This window comes from Ovis aries, chromosome X (assembly GCF_016772045.2).
Source record: "Ovis aries strain OAR_USU_Benz2616 breed Rambouillet chromosome X, ARS-UI_Ramb_v3.0, whole genome shotgun sequence".
NCBI lineage: Eukaryota > Metazoa > Chordata > Mammalia > Artiodactyla > Bovidae > Ovis > Ovis aries.
Window position 1 is genome coordinate 124,593,135 of NC_056080.1, and position 14,409 is coordinate 124,607,543.

General features: G+C 41.0%; 1 protein-coding gene and 1 non-coding gene across 17 annotated transcripts in view; one reads left to right on the forward strand and one right to left on the reverse strand.

Moving 5' to 3' along the window:
• Positions 1-14,409, forward strand: part of CHRDL1 (chordin like 1) — a 142,413-nt gene that overhangs the window by 82,464 nt on the left and 45,540 nt on the right. For 4 of the 16 annotated variants that reach the window (XM_027963588.2, XM_027963591.2, XM_027963595.2 and 1 more), the window contains exons 5-6: positions 10,251-10,396; positions 11,214-11,310. In XM_027963588.2, coding sequence (XP_027819389.2) covers positions 10,251-10,396; positions 11,214-11,310 — 243 coding nt within the window. The remainder of the gene's footprint in view (positions 1-10,250; positions 10,397-11,213; positions 11,311-14,409) is intronic. The other 12 variants (XM_027963590.2, XM_060407564.1, XM_027963596.2 and 9 more) reach the window with 3 other exon arrangements.
• On the reverse strand, positions 9,941-10,012 carry TRNAR-CCG (transfer RNA arginine (anticodon CCG)). Its single transcript has one exon. It is a non-coding gene; the product is annotated as a tRNA-Arg (tRNA).

Here is a 14,409-nt window from a genome sequence, read left to right on the forward strand (position 1 = left end):
CTGGAAATAATGGCCCGAATGCAGGGGGAGAATCGGTTTCTTTTCCCTTCAGGACCACTAAATCACAGACATACTGGTGACACTTCTGACCCATAGACCCACCTCTCCGAAACCCTCAGAAAATCCAACACAGAGACTATGAGTTTGATAGATGGCTCTGGCCAGAACTCAGGTACTTAGCTAAAGAAGTCTCTCCTGGTGGGCTTCCCACTGAAATGGGGGGGAGGGGCAGGTAGGGCAGACGGGTTGGTTGGAAGCTGAGGCATAGAAGGATTCTTGGTGAACATGATGACAGAAGTGGTTCTAGTCACCACTCAGAATCTGGCAATATTTGAGAAGTCCTACAGGGCAGTGAAAGACAGTCATCTTAGTTTGGGCTGCTGTAATAAAAATATCAGAGACTAATGGCTTAAACAACAAACATTTATTTCTCACAGTTCAAGGGGCTGGAAAGTCAAGGTGCCAGCAAATCTGTTGAGAGATCACTTAGTGGTTCAGAGATAGTCATCTTCATCCTATATTCTCATAGCTGAGAGCAGAGGTCATCTTCCCATTGTCTCTTATAAGGGCACAATCCCATTCATGAAGGCCCCAACTCTCACAGACTTCACCTCACATTGGGGATTAGGTTTCCAACATAGGGATTTGGTGAAAAGGACACAAACATTCAGTCTATAACAGGCACTGTAAGGACTAGGCAGCCCCAGATTGTTTCCATTACCAACCTGCTTTCTGCCTTCCAGAAACCGTATCATTACAGATAATAGTAATATAACAATAATAGCATTCAATGAGCACCTGTATGCACCTGGTACTATGCTGAGCACATTATGTGTCTTACCTCATTTCATCTTTACAACAACCTATGAGATGGGTATTATCAGCCCCATTTTATAGATGGGTGAACTGAGGCTCAAGAATGTTAAATGATTTGCTCAGCTATTGAGTGGTAACTAGTAGTGGAGGTGGAATTTGAGCAGTTTGGACACTGGACAGCTCTCAGAGGCTGTGTTTTCAGTGATTGCCCCCACATTGAGCCTTAAATTCTGGAATGTTTCACATTACTTGCCCTGTTCTCTATAGCCTCATTATAAATAAAGCAGCAAGGGCCCAAGGTACAATTTAATTATCTAGAAAAAGAACCTATTTTCAGGATTTCCCTGGCAGTCCAGTTAAGACTCTCTGCTTCCACTGCAGGGGGTATGGGTTCGATCCCTGGTGGGGCAACTAACATCTCGTATGCCACAGAGCCAAAAAATAAAATAAAATAACCGATTTCCTATTTTCCAGTGTTGTCTTCCATTGGCACTGTGGTATGAATTAGTCAAAAAGTGCTAACCTTCTCCTACCCCCAGCAAGGCCTCAATGTGATAGGACACAGAACAGTTAAGTTTTTATGGAGGAGGAGATTTTGGGGAAGATCTTAAAATCATAGTCCTCTGCCTAAGGACAACAGGTCTTGATAAGTCAACACTTTGAGCAGCCCAGGGCAAAAGAAGTGATAATGTTTGAAGCGCTGAAAGGAAGAAATCTAAATGGTAGGCTTTAGCTGATGGACCTGTTTGAAGCAATACCTTTGATTTCAGTGAGCCTCCCAAGGAAAAACTCACCTGCATGCCCATGGCCTCAGAGGGTAAGCAAGTTCCTTTTTAGAAGGGAGCTATAGACACCCACTATTTGGGATGTATTAATTGTGCGAGATGAGTCACGTCCCTGCTGTAGGCTCTGACCTAGCCTAATCAGGATGAGGGCCCGGCTGTTCTTCCCTCCACTACAATGGTGCTCCATGGAGGAGCACAGGAGATTTCCCATCAGCACCCTTATTTAAAACTATCTGTTTCAGAAAGCAATGTAATAGCCCCCCACTCTCCCCAAAGGGGCTAAAGCCATCTCATTGTAGTCACACTGGGAACATGGAGTCCTAGCTAAGGTCTATCCCAGTAGTAGGAATTGAGTTGGGTTTCTGTGACCAGGATTGATTTTCTATGGTTGCTTCTTTTTTAATTTTTCCATATGTTCTCTTGGTTTATTTATTCTTAAAAAAAATTTTGCTAGAGTATAGTTGCTTTACAGCTAGTTTGTACTGTACAGCAAAGTGAATCAGCCACATGGTGTACATATGCACTAGTGCGTGAGGACTAAGTTGCTTCAGTTGTGTCTGACTCTTTTCGACCTGAAGAGCTGTGGCCTGCCAGGCTCCTCTGTCCATCGGATCCTCCAGCAAGAATACTGAAGTGGAATGCTATGCCCTCCTCCAGGGGATCTTCTTGACCCAGGAATCAAACCTGCATCTCCTGTGTCTCCTGCACTTCAGGCGAATTCTTTAACACTGAGCCATGGGAGAAGTCTGTGTATGCGCATATCCCCTCTTTTTTGAATTTCCTTCCCATTTAGGTCACCACAGGGTATTGAGTAGAGTTCTCTGTGCTATACAGCCGGTTCTCGTCAGTTACCTGTTTTGTACATCATGGCATATATATGTCAATCCCAATCTCCCAGTTCATCCCACTTCTCTTCTTACTTACCCTCCTGATATCCATCCATTTGTTCTCTGTTTTGGAAGGGACCCAAAATGGTCATCAAGTCTAGCCCCTGGCCTTGAATTAGAATTTTTTTAAGTATAAACTCTTCAAATTTAGTTTTTCAATGCAAAATACATTTGTATCACTTAAGAATGTAAATGCTTAGGTATATATGTATATATATGATCATATGTATTTATGTTCATAGCTGTGCTGTGCTTAGTCGCTCAGTTGTGTCTGACTCTTTGTGACCCCATGGACTATAGCCTACCAGGCTCCTCTGTCCATGGGGATTTTCCAACCAGGAATACTGGAGTGGGCTGCCATCCCCTCCTCCAGGGAATCTTCCCAACCCAGGGATCAAACCCAAGTCTCCCCCATTGCAGGCAGATTCTTTACCATCTGAGGGAAGCCCAAGCCAACTACTGAAGTGGGTAGCCTATCCCTTCTCCAGGGGACCTTCCCAACCCAGAAATCGAACCAGGATCTCCTGCATTGCAGGCAGATTCTTTACCAGCTGAGCTACCAGGGAGGTCCTTATGTTCATAGAGGTATGTGTAAAAGTATTCAGTAAGATGTCTAATTCACTCCTGTCCACAATCCATCCAGTTCTTACCCTTCCTCTCAAAACGTAGCCCCCCCCTTATAACTTTTAGTATTTTCCTATGTATCCTTCCAGATTATCTTTATGAAAATATAAGCAAATGTGAATATAAACTCTTTCAAAAATATATTCTTTTTACATAAAACACAGTGTATTATCTGAATCATTTTTCACTTTGCAGTTTTTTTCATTTAATAATCTATTTTTTGTATTAGCACAAAGAAAGCTTTTTCATTCTTTTATACAGCTGCATACTATTCATTGTATTAATCTGCCATCATGTATTTAACCAGATGTCTACTGATGGACACAGAAGTTGTTTCCAATCTTTTGCCATCACAAACGATGGTGCAATGAATAACTTAGATTTTTCACACATGTGTGAATATATCTGTAGTGTGAATTCTTAAAAGTAGGATTGCTCAGTGAAAAATATGTATATTTTAAAACTGAATGATATTGCTAAATAGCCTCCATAGTATTTGTATAAATTCTCCACAGCTTTACCAAGAGAGTTTATTAATCAAACTTTTGAGTTTTTGCAAATCTCATAATTTAGTGTAGTTTTTTTCCATTGATGTGTGACATATTTATTTCAGGTGTGCAACATAATGATTCAATATCTGTTTATATTTCAAAAATGATCAACTCAGTAAGTTTAGTTAACATCTATATATTTAAAAATTTATATATATAATATTTTTTCTTATGTTGAGGACTTTTAAGATTTATTCTCTTAGCAACCTTAAAATATACAGTTCAGTTCAGTCGCTCAGTCGTGTCCAACTCTTTGCTGCCCCATGAACCACAGCACGCCAGGCCTCCCTGTCCATCACCAACTCACGGAGTCCACCCAAGCCCATGTCCATTGAGTCAGTGATGCCATCCAACCATCTCATCTTCTATCGTCTCCTTCTCCTCCTGCCCTCAATCTTTCCCAGCATCAGGGTCTTTTCAAATGAGTCAGTTCTTCACATCAGGTGGTCAAAGTATTGGAGTTTCAGCTTCAACATCAGTCCTTCCAATGAACACCCAGGACTGATCTCCTTTAGGATGGACTGGTTGAATCTCCTTGCAGTCCAAGGGTCTCTCAGGAGTCTTCTCCAACACCACAGTTCAAAAGCATCAACTCTTCGGTGCTCAACTTTCTTTATAGTCCAACACTCATATCCACATATGACCACTGGAAAAACCATAGCCTTGACTAGACGGACCTTTGTTGACAAAGTAATACACTCTTATTAACTACACTCACCATGATGTACATCCCATCCCCATCAATTTTGTGAACCTTCTTTACCCATTTCACCCATCCCCCTAACCCCCTGCCTTTGGCAACCACCAATCTGTTCTCTGTATCTACAGGCTTGGGGTTTATTCTTTAGATTCCATGTATAAATGAGATCATATGGTATTTGTCTTTCTTTGTCTGGCTTATTTCATTTAGCATAATGTCCTTAAGGTCCATTTATGTTGTTGCAAATGGCAAGATTTCATTCTTTTTTCTGGCTGAATAGAATTCCATTGTGTATGTGTGTGTGTGTATGTGTGCCTGTGTCTCAAGGGAATTAAAGGGACCATAACATTTCAAGCCCTTTACCTTCATCTCCATATTCCCCGCTCCACCACCACCTCCAAAATGGCCTGTGGATGTGCTGGAACTACACCACTAGAATGAGACAGAACCAGACTAGAAACACTGTCTTCAGAATCAGCCATTAAAAATAAAATAGGAACCAGAGTAACAATAGCAATGGCAAAAACGGGGAGGGCTCAGAGTCGAGGAGATTAGCGATCATGGCTGGGAGCTCTGGAGAGGTTTGCATTTATTTCATAAACACTGAGAGCTGATTTATCTCCTTACTTACAAGAGGCCTTTCTGACTAGCCAAGAACTGGCCTGCTAAGGAAGTAGAAATTTGAGGGTGGGGAAAGTGGAGAAGAGAGCCACCAGCATGAAGACTTTGGGTTTCAGAGGACAGGAAGAGGGGCAGTGCCAAGAGGGGAGAGAATGGTGTACCAGAGGACATGGGAAAGGGCCACAGACTTCTTGGTAAAAATTACCAGTCACTCTGAAGGGGGAAAAAAAACATGTCATCAGGTTATTCACACTAAGATATTACTGACAGTGTGTATCCTCTCACAGAAGTTTTGAGATTATAATACCTGATTGGCAATAGACAGGGCTTCCCAGGTGGCGCTAGTGGTAAAGAACCTGTCTGCCAATGCAGGAGACATAAGAGATGTGAGTTCGATTCCTGGGTCAGGAAGATCCTCTGGATGAGGGCGTGGCAACCCAATCCAGTGTTCTTGACTGGAGAATCTCATGGAAAGAGGAGCCTCGCTGGCTACAGTCCTTGGGGTTGCAGAGAGTTGGATGTGACTGAAGTGACTTAGCACGCACACATGGCAATAGACAGTCACTTAATCCAAAAGAATGGACTTCTATTGATGGCATTGTAGGCATCAGTGAAAGAAAAGGTGGTTAGAAACATTGAATATAAGGGGATGTTTTCAGAGCACCACCGAAGTCAGAGTTCTACTTACATAGATCATCCCTCTCTTTGCAACACAACTGTAATCAGATGGCTGAATGCTCGTCTGCATACTGGCAGTATCCTTCTTCGGCTCCTCCCCAGAGTGCTGTGTGCAATTTAACTGGAAATGGGAGGCTAGAAGCCATGGAGCCTGGTCACTTCTGTTGGAGCATTCCCCTGAGGGGCCCTGAAGCCGGTCTTGCTTCAGACTAATTTTCTGCCAGTTTTTGGCCAGGAACACAGGATGCATTCTAAGGATAGCTGGGTAGAAGCCCAACCACCTTGGAAAATCTAAAAAGGTAGAATGTACAGTCCAAGGTGGTTGTTCTTGCCTTTGCAGTTCCTTGCATGCTGTGTTGGCCTTCAGAGATGCCAGGAGAGATTTGACTTCCATATTCTTAGAAAAGCTGAGGCCCAAAGAGGTAAAGTGACTTGTGCAAGGTTATGGGAAGTGGTGCCCAAGATTGGATTATGACTCAATGATCCTGCCACCCTCTAGATTTTAAAAAATTCCTTTAGTAAAAACAAATGTATCTTAAGGTTACAGCATGCTGATCTGATAGACATGTTGAAATGGTTACCACAATTAAGCTAATGAACATCATCTCATTTATTTTTTGATGAGAGCATCTGAAATCTACTTTCTTAGCAAATTTTCAGTATACAATACAGTATTATTAATTATAGCCAACATGCTGTACTTTAGATGTCTGGACTTACTCATCCTGCATACCTGCAATTTTGTACCCTGTGACCAGTATCTCCCCATTTCTCACACCTCCCTGCCCCTGGTAACCACCATTCTAATCTCTGCTTCTATTTATTTCTAAGATTTCACATACAAGTGAGATTATGTCATTTTTTTTCTTTCTGTAACTGGCTTACTTAGTAGGATGTCCTCCAGGTTAAACCATGTTGTTGCAAATGGCAGGATCTCCTTTTTAAGGCTGAATAATATTCCATTGTGTGTGTATGTATATCTATATCTATATACATGTATAGGAAATGTGTGTGTGTGTGTATATATATATATAAGAAATATATATATATGCATGTATATATACAGGATATATATATATATATATATAGGAAATAAATATATGTATATAGGAAATGGCAACGCACTCCAGTATTCTTGCCTGGAGAATCCCATGGACAGAAGAGCCTGGCAGACTACAGTCTATGGGGTTGCAAAGAGTTGGACATGACTGAAGTGACTTGCACACAGACACATATATATGCACTACAATTTCTTTATCCGTTCATCCAAGGATATGGGGTATAGGATGGACACCCTTAGGCTGTCTCCCTATCTTGGCTATTATGAATAATGCTGCAATAAACCTGAAAGTGCAGATATCTCTTCCAGGGACTGATTTCGTTTCCTTTCTGCTCCCCAGTTTTAACACACATGGTGTGAAAAGAGTACGAATTCAAGGCACGAAAACTGTATTTCCTTGTTGATTCTTCTGTTAATAGCGGTGTGACATGAACCAAACCTTTTGAGGTATCAGTAGCCTCATTCTCATAATTCTCACTCCCCCATTCTGTTAGGGAAATTAGAAGAATGAAATCATAAAAAATGAGAAGTTGTTAAGATAAATTTGTTGTGTAAAACTAGCATTAAGCATCACCACAATTGGTTTCTTTTTCTTTGATTCTATTTTGTCTTCCTCGTTTTTGCTTTCTCCCCATCTCCTGTTGAGTAGATTAATAGACTCCATGCAGGATTTCTCTGAAGACTGTTACAAGGAAGACTCTCAAGGTTAAGGCTCACTGGAAAACCTCACCCTACACAGTTGCCTCCTCATTGATTCCTCAGTAGAAGACACAGTTCAGAACTCAGCCCACATTCTCTTGAGGCAAAAAAAAAAAAAAAAAAAACCCACAAACTTTTTTATTTCTTTCAGCGTTCCAAATACTCACCAGCTTCTGTAAGTCATGGTGAATATTATTTTATAGGTCACCCTAGTTTTCCTTCACCACAAAATACAGAGACTTGGTATTATTAGGGCCCAGGGGGCAAATGGCCTGCTCCTGTACTCTCTCCATTGGGTTTCACTCATGTATGCCAGCTGCAGCTGTCTGGTTGTGTGTGTACTTTGGGCAGGAATAGAGAGTCAGCCCAGGCCAAAAGGTATGAGTTAGACTCTCGCTCAGATTTAAAACTTTTTCTTTTGAAACAAAATGAAGGAACTGTCTTTGTATCCTGTAAGGGGTCTTTAATAAGTACTTAACAACAAAGGAGAGATTTACTCAGAAATTGAAGTTAGATCAACTTATATAGCAAAGTATAGAATTGAGTTAGTTACTCTAATCACTGAAGCCAAAGAAATTGTGATGTTTTCTGGGTATTTGAGGCCATACATTCTATAGGGATAACACAGCTTTCATGTTCTGTGGTTTGAGTTTTAAATTAAATGGTCCTTTCCTTGTGACATGTTTGAAGTGATTGGCACCCTAGGAGGTAAGACTCTTGAATCAGTCAGGTCCTGGTGCTACCATTAACAAGTTGTATGACCTTGGGAGTCAATTCATTTCTTAAGCCTTAGTTTCCTCATCAGCAAAATGGGCATACTTTAATGTCTACATCAGAATGTTCTTATTAATAACCAGTGATGTAAAGCCTAGCATATTATTTGGGGCTCGATAAATGGTAACTCTTATTTTATGATGATGATGGATATTATTACTAGCCCTTGTAATTTTTAACTACATTCTGAGAACAATTTTTTTTTAAGTTATATTGAGGCATCATTTACTGCCCCCCCATAAAATTGACTCATTTTCATTATAGTTTTGAGTCATGGGAAAGAAAGAATGGTCTCTTAAAAAAACATTTTTATTGAATTATAATTTACTGTATTGTGTTTTTTTCAGGTATACAGAAAATTGATTCAGTTATACATATATTTTTTCAGGTTATTTTCCACTATAGGTTATTATAAGACATTGAACACCGTTCCTTGTATTATATAGTAAATCCTTGTTGCTTATTTATTTTATGTATATTAGTTGGTATCTATTAATCCCGTACTCCTAATTTATCCCTTTCACCTCTACCTTTTCTCTTTGGTAACTGTAAGTTCATTTTATATGTCTATGAGTCTGTTTCTGTTTTGTATATAAATTCATTTATATTATTTTTTTAGATTTCATATATAAGTGATAGCATATAGTATTTGTTTTTCTCTTCCTGACTTACTTCACTTAGTATAATCTCTAGGCCTACCCTAGAGATTGCTGCAAATGGCAATATTTCATTCTTTTATTATGGACTAGTAATATTCCATTGCATATTGTGTTGGCCAAAAAGTTCTTTAAGTTAGTGAATACTTTGTTCAATGAAGTTCTTAGTAAAAATGAAAAATGTGTCTTTTATTTTTACTTTAACCCAAATGAAATTATGGCTTACTCAGTACCACATCTTATTTATCTTATTTATGTTGATGGACATTTATGTTACCTGCATGTCTTGGCTATTGTAAATAGTTCTGCTATGAATATTGGAGTACAATGTTCTTTTTGAATTATAGTTTTCTCTGGATATATGCCCAGGAGTGGGGTTGCTGGATCATATGACAACTCTATTTTTAGTTTTTAAGGAACCTCCATACTGTTCTCCATAGTGAGTGTACCAATTTACATTCCCACCAACAGTGTGGGAGAGTCCCAGGATGGTCTAACTCTCTAAGCTTCCTTGTCAGGAAACACACAACTCTCCTTATTTCTCTTCCCCACTATCCTACAGCAAGTACTTTTCAAGCTCTGCTTGTATCTATTGTTAATCTATACACTGATGATTAGTTTAATCTGGGCACTTGTTCAAGAAAAGGGAACTTTTGCTGGTCCTTCAAAATCAGACAGGACTTCAGTAGATGGAAAAGAGGAGAAGGAAGGGGGCCATCTTGGTGGAGGCATTGAAAACAAGCAGACTCCAGAGGCTGGAACAAGCACATGCCAAGTGTAATAAAACATGGGAGATGGTAAAGTTACCAGGGTAGTTATAATAGGTGGTTCCTCATCTGAAAAGACTCCCTCCCTCGAGACAAGTTAATACCTTCTTTGTCTAAGACTGGTAGCTCCATCATGGCAGGAGCCTTGTCTTTCTTCACTAATTTCTGCCTAGTCCTATCAGTATCTGGTACATAGTGAAGTTGCTTAGTCGTGTCCGACTCTTTGCGACCCCATGGACTGTAGCCTACCAGGCTTCTCCGTCCATGGGATCCTCCAGGCAAGAATACTGGAGTGGGTTACCATTTCCTTCTCCAGGGGATCTTCCCAACCCAGGGATTGAACCCGGGTCTCCCGCATCGGAGGCAGACGCTTTAACCTCTGAGCCACCAGGGATGCCCACATAGTAGGTGCTCAGTAAATGCCAAACAAGTGAAGGGTTGGATGGTTGGTCATGTTAGTTGTTATTCCTGTCTGGCTGCTTTAATATTATCGAAGTCATCAGCCCCTGAATCAGGGACTGTTTTTAACTCCCTCTGTGTGATACAGCCCCACCTGCTGTTTGTTTGGAGATTTGTGAAATTCTTTGCAATGATGCCAATACTTGGTGTGGTTTTTTTCCACCCCGTCCCAGAAGACTCCTTACCCCCAGCGAACAATAAAATGACCAGCAAGTCGTGTGAATACAACGGGACCACTTACCAACATGGTGAGCTGTTTATGGCTGAAGGGCTCTTTCAGAACCGGCAACCCAACCAGTGCACCCAGTGCAGCTGCTCGGTAAGACTCTGTATTTCAATGTCCTCTACCCACATAAGAGCTCTTCCATACACATACCTTTAGTTTGAGCCTACACTGTAGGGTACTTGATTGAAAGAGGATGAAGCACATCTAAATCATAAGCCTTCCTTATTTTCATCAACCCTGATAATCTCTGTTGAAAAGGTTGGACCCAGCCATATCCTTGTCTTAAAACTTTAGGACAAAGATGAGCTGATGATCTTGATCTGTACTTCTGTTCACAATCATTATACCACCAGAGCCTTCATCTGAAGAATCCAGTTATTTGATGCCTTGGAAGTGCTATGGGTGGAAAAGCCACTGGCACCATCTAGCAGTATCAGTCCAATTCACAAGAAAATGTGATGTCTCTTGGTTCCCATCTCTGAAATATTCTGTTAACGAGATAGTTCTTTGCCCTGCAAAGAAAAATATATCAAAAAATGCTTGATCATAATGATTCCTGTGACATTACTTGTCAAAAGAATTGTATACTTCATGAATAAGGTGTACTGATTACATCACCATCTAATTGTGCGGTCCAGAGAATGTAATAGATAGAACCTGATACTTTATTCTATCTTAGACCAGGGTGCCTGATGAGGATCACCATGTCTTCTCTTAGTCTCTGGCATGGAGAAATAATAAATGGAAAAAAAATAAACACATCATAAAATTTAAGAAGTGCCTAGGACTGACTGCGGAAGAGCAGGGGGAAAGGATATATTATGTTTGAACCCCTACTCATCCCAGGTACTGAGCTAAAGCCTTTACATGTACTTCAGTTCCTTCTGACCTTAATTCTGTTTCTCCCCAGCAGGAGGGCAATGTGTACTGTGGTCTCAAGACTTGCCCCAAGTTAACCTGTGCTTTCCCAGTCTCTGTTCCAGATTCCTGCTGCCGGGTGTGCAGAGGTAGGTATCCTGTATTCCAAGACCCCAGGTACTACCATCCTGAGTAGCAGGATTTAGAAGAGAGAAATACCTATTCAGTGTTCTAGCAAAAGGGAATTTTCTATGCTAGCCTTAAATTTTAAGAGTGCTTTCAATCACAAAAGGAAAAAGTAAAAGCATTACTTTTAAGGGTCACTGCCTGAAAGAAACTGCACTGCGGCACAGCAAGGGGAGAGGGGTGAGATTCATCTAGCTTGGCACCTCCATTATTGTATTGTAAAACACAGGGCTTTTCCATACACAGTCTTAACAGGAAGAGCTGGCCTCCCAAAGCACTGATGTGACCATTTTGAAGATTATGCTGGGCAAAGGTAGGGGTATTTTTAAAATCCCACAGTAAAATGCTGACAAACTCAATAACAGCAAAATGGAAGGCATCATCTTCTCAAATTATATTCAAACTGGAATTGTCATCTTCTCAAAGCCAGTTTTTTCTTCTTTGAGTTTCATTTCTTTGATGATGGTACTCTTTTTATTCTTTAGGTTTCCAAGATCAAACAGCATTACCTTTGATTTCTCCTTTATTACCCCTTCTCAGATTACCAAATCTATGAGCAGTCCTTTATATCCCCCCTTTTCCCACTTTCCCTCCTGATTTTGTCTTCTTCCCTTCCATCCAGTTAACATGCTCACTGAACATCTACTATATGCTCGGCACTGTGCTAGAAGCTGGATGCATAATGGTAAACATAGTAGTCATACAGGGCGCTGTTAGACTGTATGGCATCTTCATGTGAATTACAGAAAGGATCACCTTACTTAAGATACTTGACTTGCCATTTGCCAGAAAATCCTTGTGAATATACCTCCTTAGTGGAGGCACCCTTATTCAGGACACAACCATATGTGGCATACATAGCAGCCAGGGTATGTTCTTTGCCCTTGTGGAACCCACATTTTACCAGAGAGGACAATAAACAAACAAGCAAACAAATATCTAAATATAAACAATGTATGTACTGTAAAGTAAATAAACAAGGGATTGAGATAGAAAATAAGAGGTGAAGGCATTTAGTTGAGTTGTTGGAAAGGCTTCTCTGAGATGACATTTAAGCTCAGCCTTGAAAGATGAAAAGGAGTCATCCATGCAAAGGTCCTGGGGGAAGAGTATACCAAGCAGAAAGAAAAGAAAGTTCAAAGGACCAGGCAAGGAAGAGCTTAGAGCACTCAAGGAGCTTGGGACCAGTGTGGCAGGAATATAGTGATTGTGGTCATAACTGACATTTGGTGAGACCGGAGAGGTGAACAGGAGTCAGATGATGCAGGACCTTCAAGGCCATGGTAACAAGTTTGGATTTCCATTTTGAAGTGCATTGGAAAGCCACTAGAAGGTTGTGCAGGAGATGTGATGTGATACAGTTGATGTCTTACAAGATCTCACTGGGTATTGTGTCCAGACTAGATGGAGGGAAGAAAGAAGACAAGTAGAGAGACCAAGAGGATGGATGTAGCAGTCTCTCTGGTATGAGAGGCCAAGATTCAGGGCAGGGGACACAGCATAGAGTAGTGGTTCAGACTGGGGTCTTCTGGAGCCAGGCTGCCTTGATTCTAATCCCAGTCCTGCTACTTTCAAGCTGGGTGATCATGAGCCATGTATGTACTCACCTTTCTAGCAGTCTTTACATTGAGGATTATGTTAGCACCAACCTCCAAACTGTTGTTAAGTTTAAATGAGATAATGCAGGAAAAGGACCTAGGACACTGTCTTCCATAAAGTGAGGACTCAATAATGAATAATGAACAAATTTGAAATACAGCAAGTGCTGAGTCCTCAGATTTAACTAACCATGGTCTGAACATATTGGAGAAAAAATAAATCCAGAAAGTTCCAAAAAGCAAAACTTGAATTTGCTGTGGGCTGCCAACCATTTTCATGGCATTTACATTGTATTCCCGACTTCTAATACTTAGGTATTATAAGTAATCTAGAGATGATTTAAAGTGTATGGGAGTGTGTATATAGGCTATATGCAAATACAATGCCACTTTATATAAGGGACTTGAGCATCCTTGCATTTTGGTATCTGCAAGGATCCTTTGGAACCAATGTCCTGAGGATACCAAAGATGACTGTATATTTAGAACACTGGTTCTTGGCTGTGGGTACAATATTTAGAACACTGGTTCTTGGCTGTGGGTACATATTGGAATTACCTTGGTAAGGGGAAAGCGGGGTGAAGGAGGTGATTCCAATGTGCAGCCAAGGTTGAGAGCCACTGAAATAGGGGGAAAATATGATAGGATTTGCTAGTAGCAAATGGGTGGTTGACTCCCATACGTTGAAAGTGAAAAGTCACTCAGTCATGTCTGACTCTTTGCAACTCCATGGACTATACAGTCCATGGAATTCTCCAGCCCAGAATATTGGAGTGGGTAACCTTTCCCTTCTCCATGGGATCTGTCCAAACCAGGGATCGAACCCAGGTCTCCTGCATTGCAGGTGGATTCTTTACCAGCTGAGCCACCAGGGTAGCCCAAGGATACTGGAGTGGGTAGCCTATCCCTTCACCAGTGTATCTTCCCAACCCAGGAATTGAACCGGGGTCTCCTGCATTGCAAGAAGATTCTTTACCAGCTGAGCTATCAGTAAGCCTTTCCATACATTACTGCCAGCTTAATCTTCCAAAGAGAGAGCCTTAGCTATGTTACACCCCTACTCAGAAATCTTTATGCTGACACGCATTATACTTACTCAATGCCAGTCACAGTTCTATGCATTTTACAGATAAGAACTCATTTAATCTCATGACAACCCCGGGCGGAGGGAGGTTATGATTATTAACCTCAATTTACAGATGATGAAACTGAGGCAGAAAGAGGTTAAGAACTTTGTTTAAGGTTATGTAGCTAGTGAGTCAAAGAGCTAAGATCTGAACAGTGGAAGTCTGGCTCTGGACTCTAGGCTCCTAACCACTCCACTCTGCCACTGAAAAGAATGGCTCCCTGGTGCCTGCAGAATGTGTCCACCCCTGACTCTGACAGTGAAGGTCTTCTGAGTTACCTTTACAGGTCCACGTGCTTGCATTCTTGCACCTCAGGTTCTTCCCACATTGTTCTTGT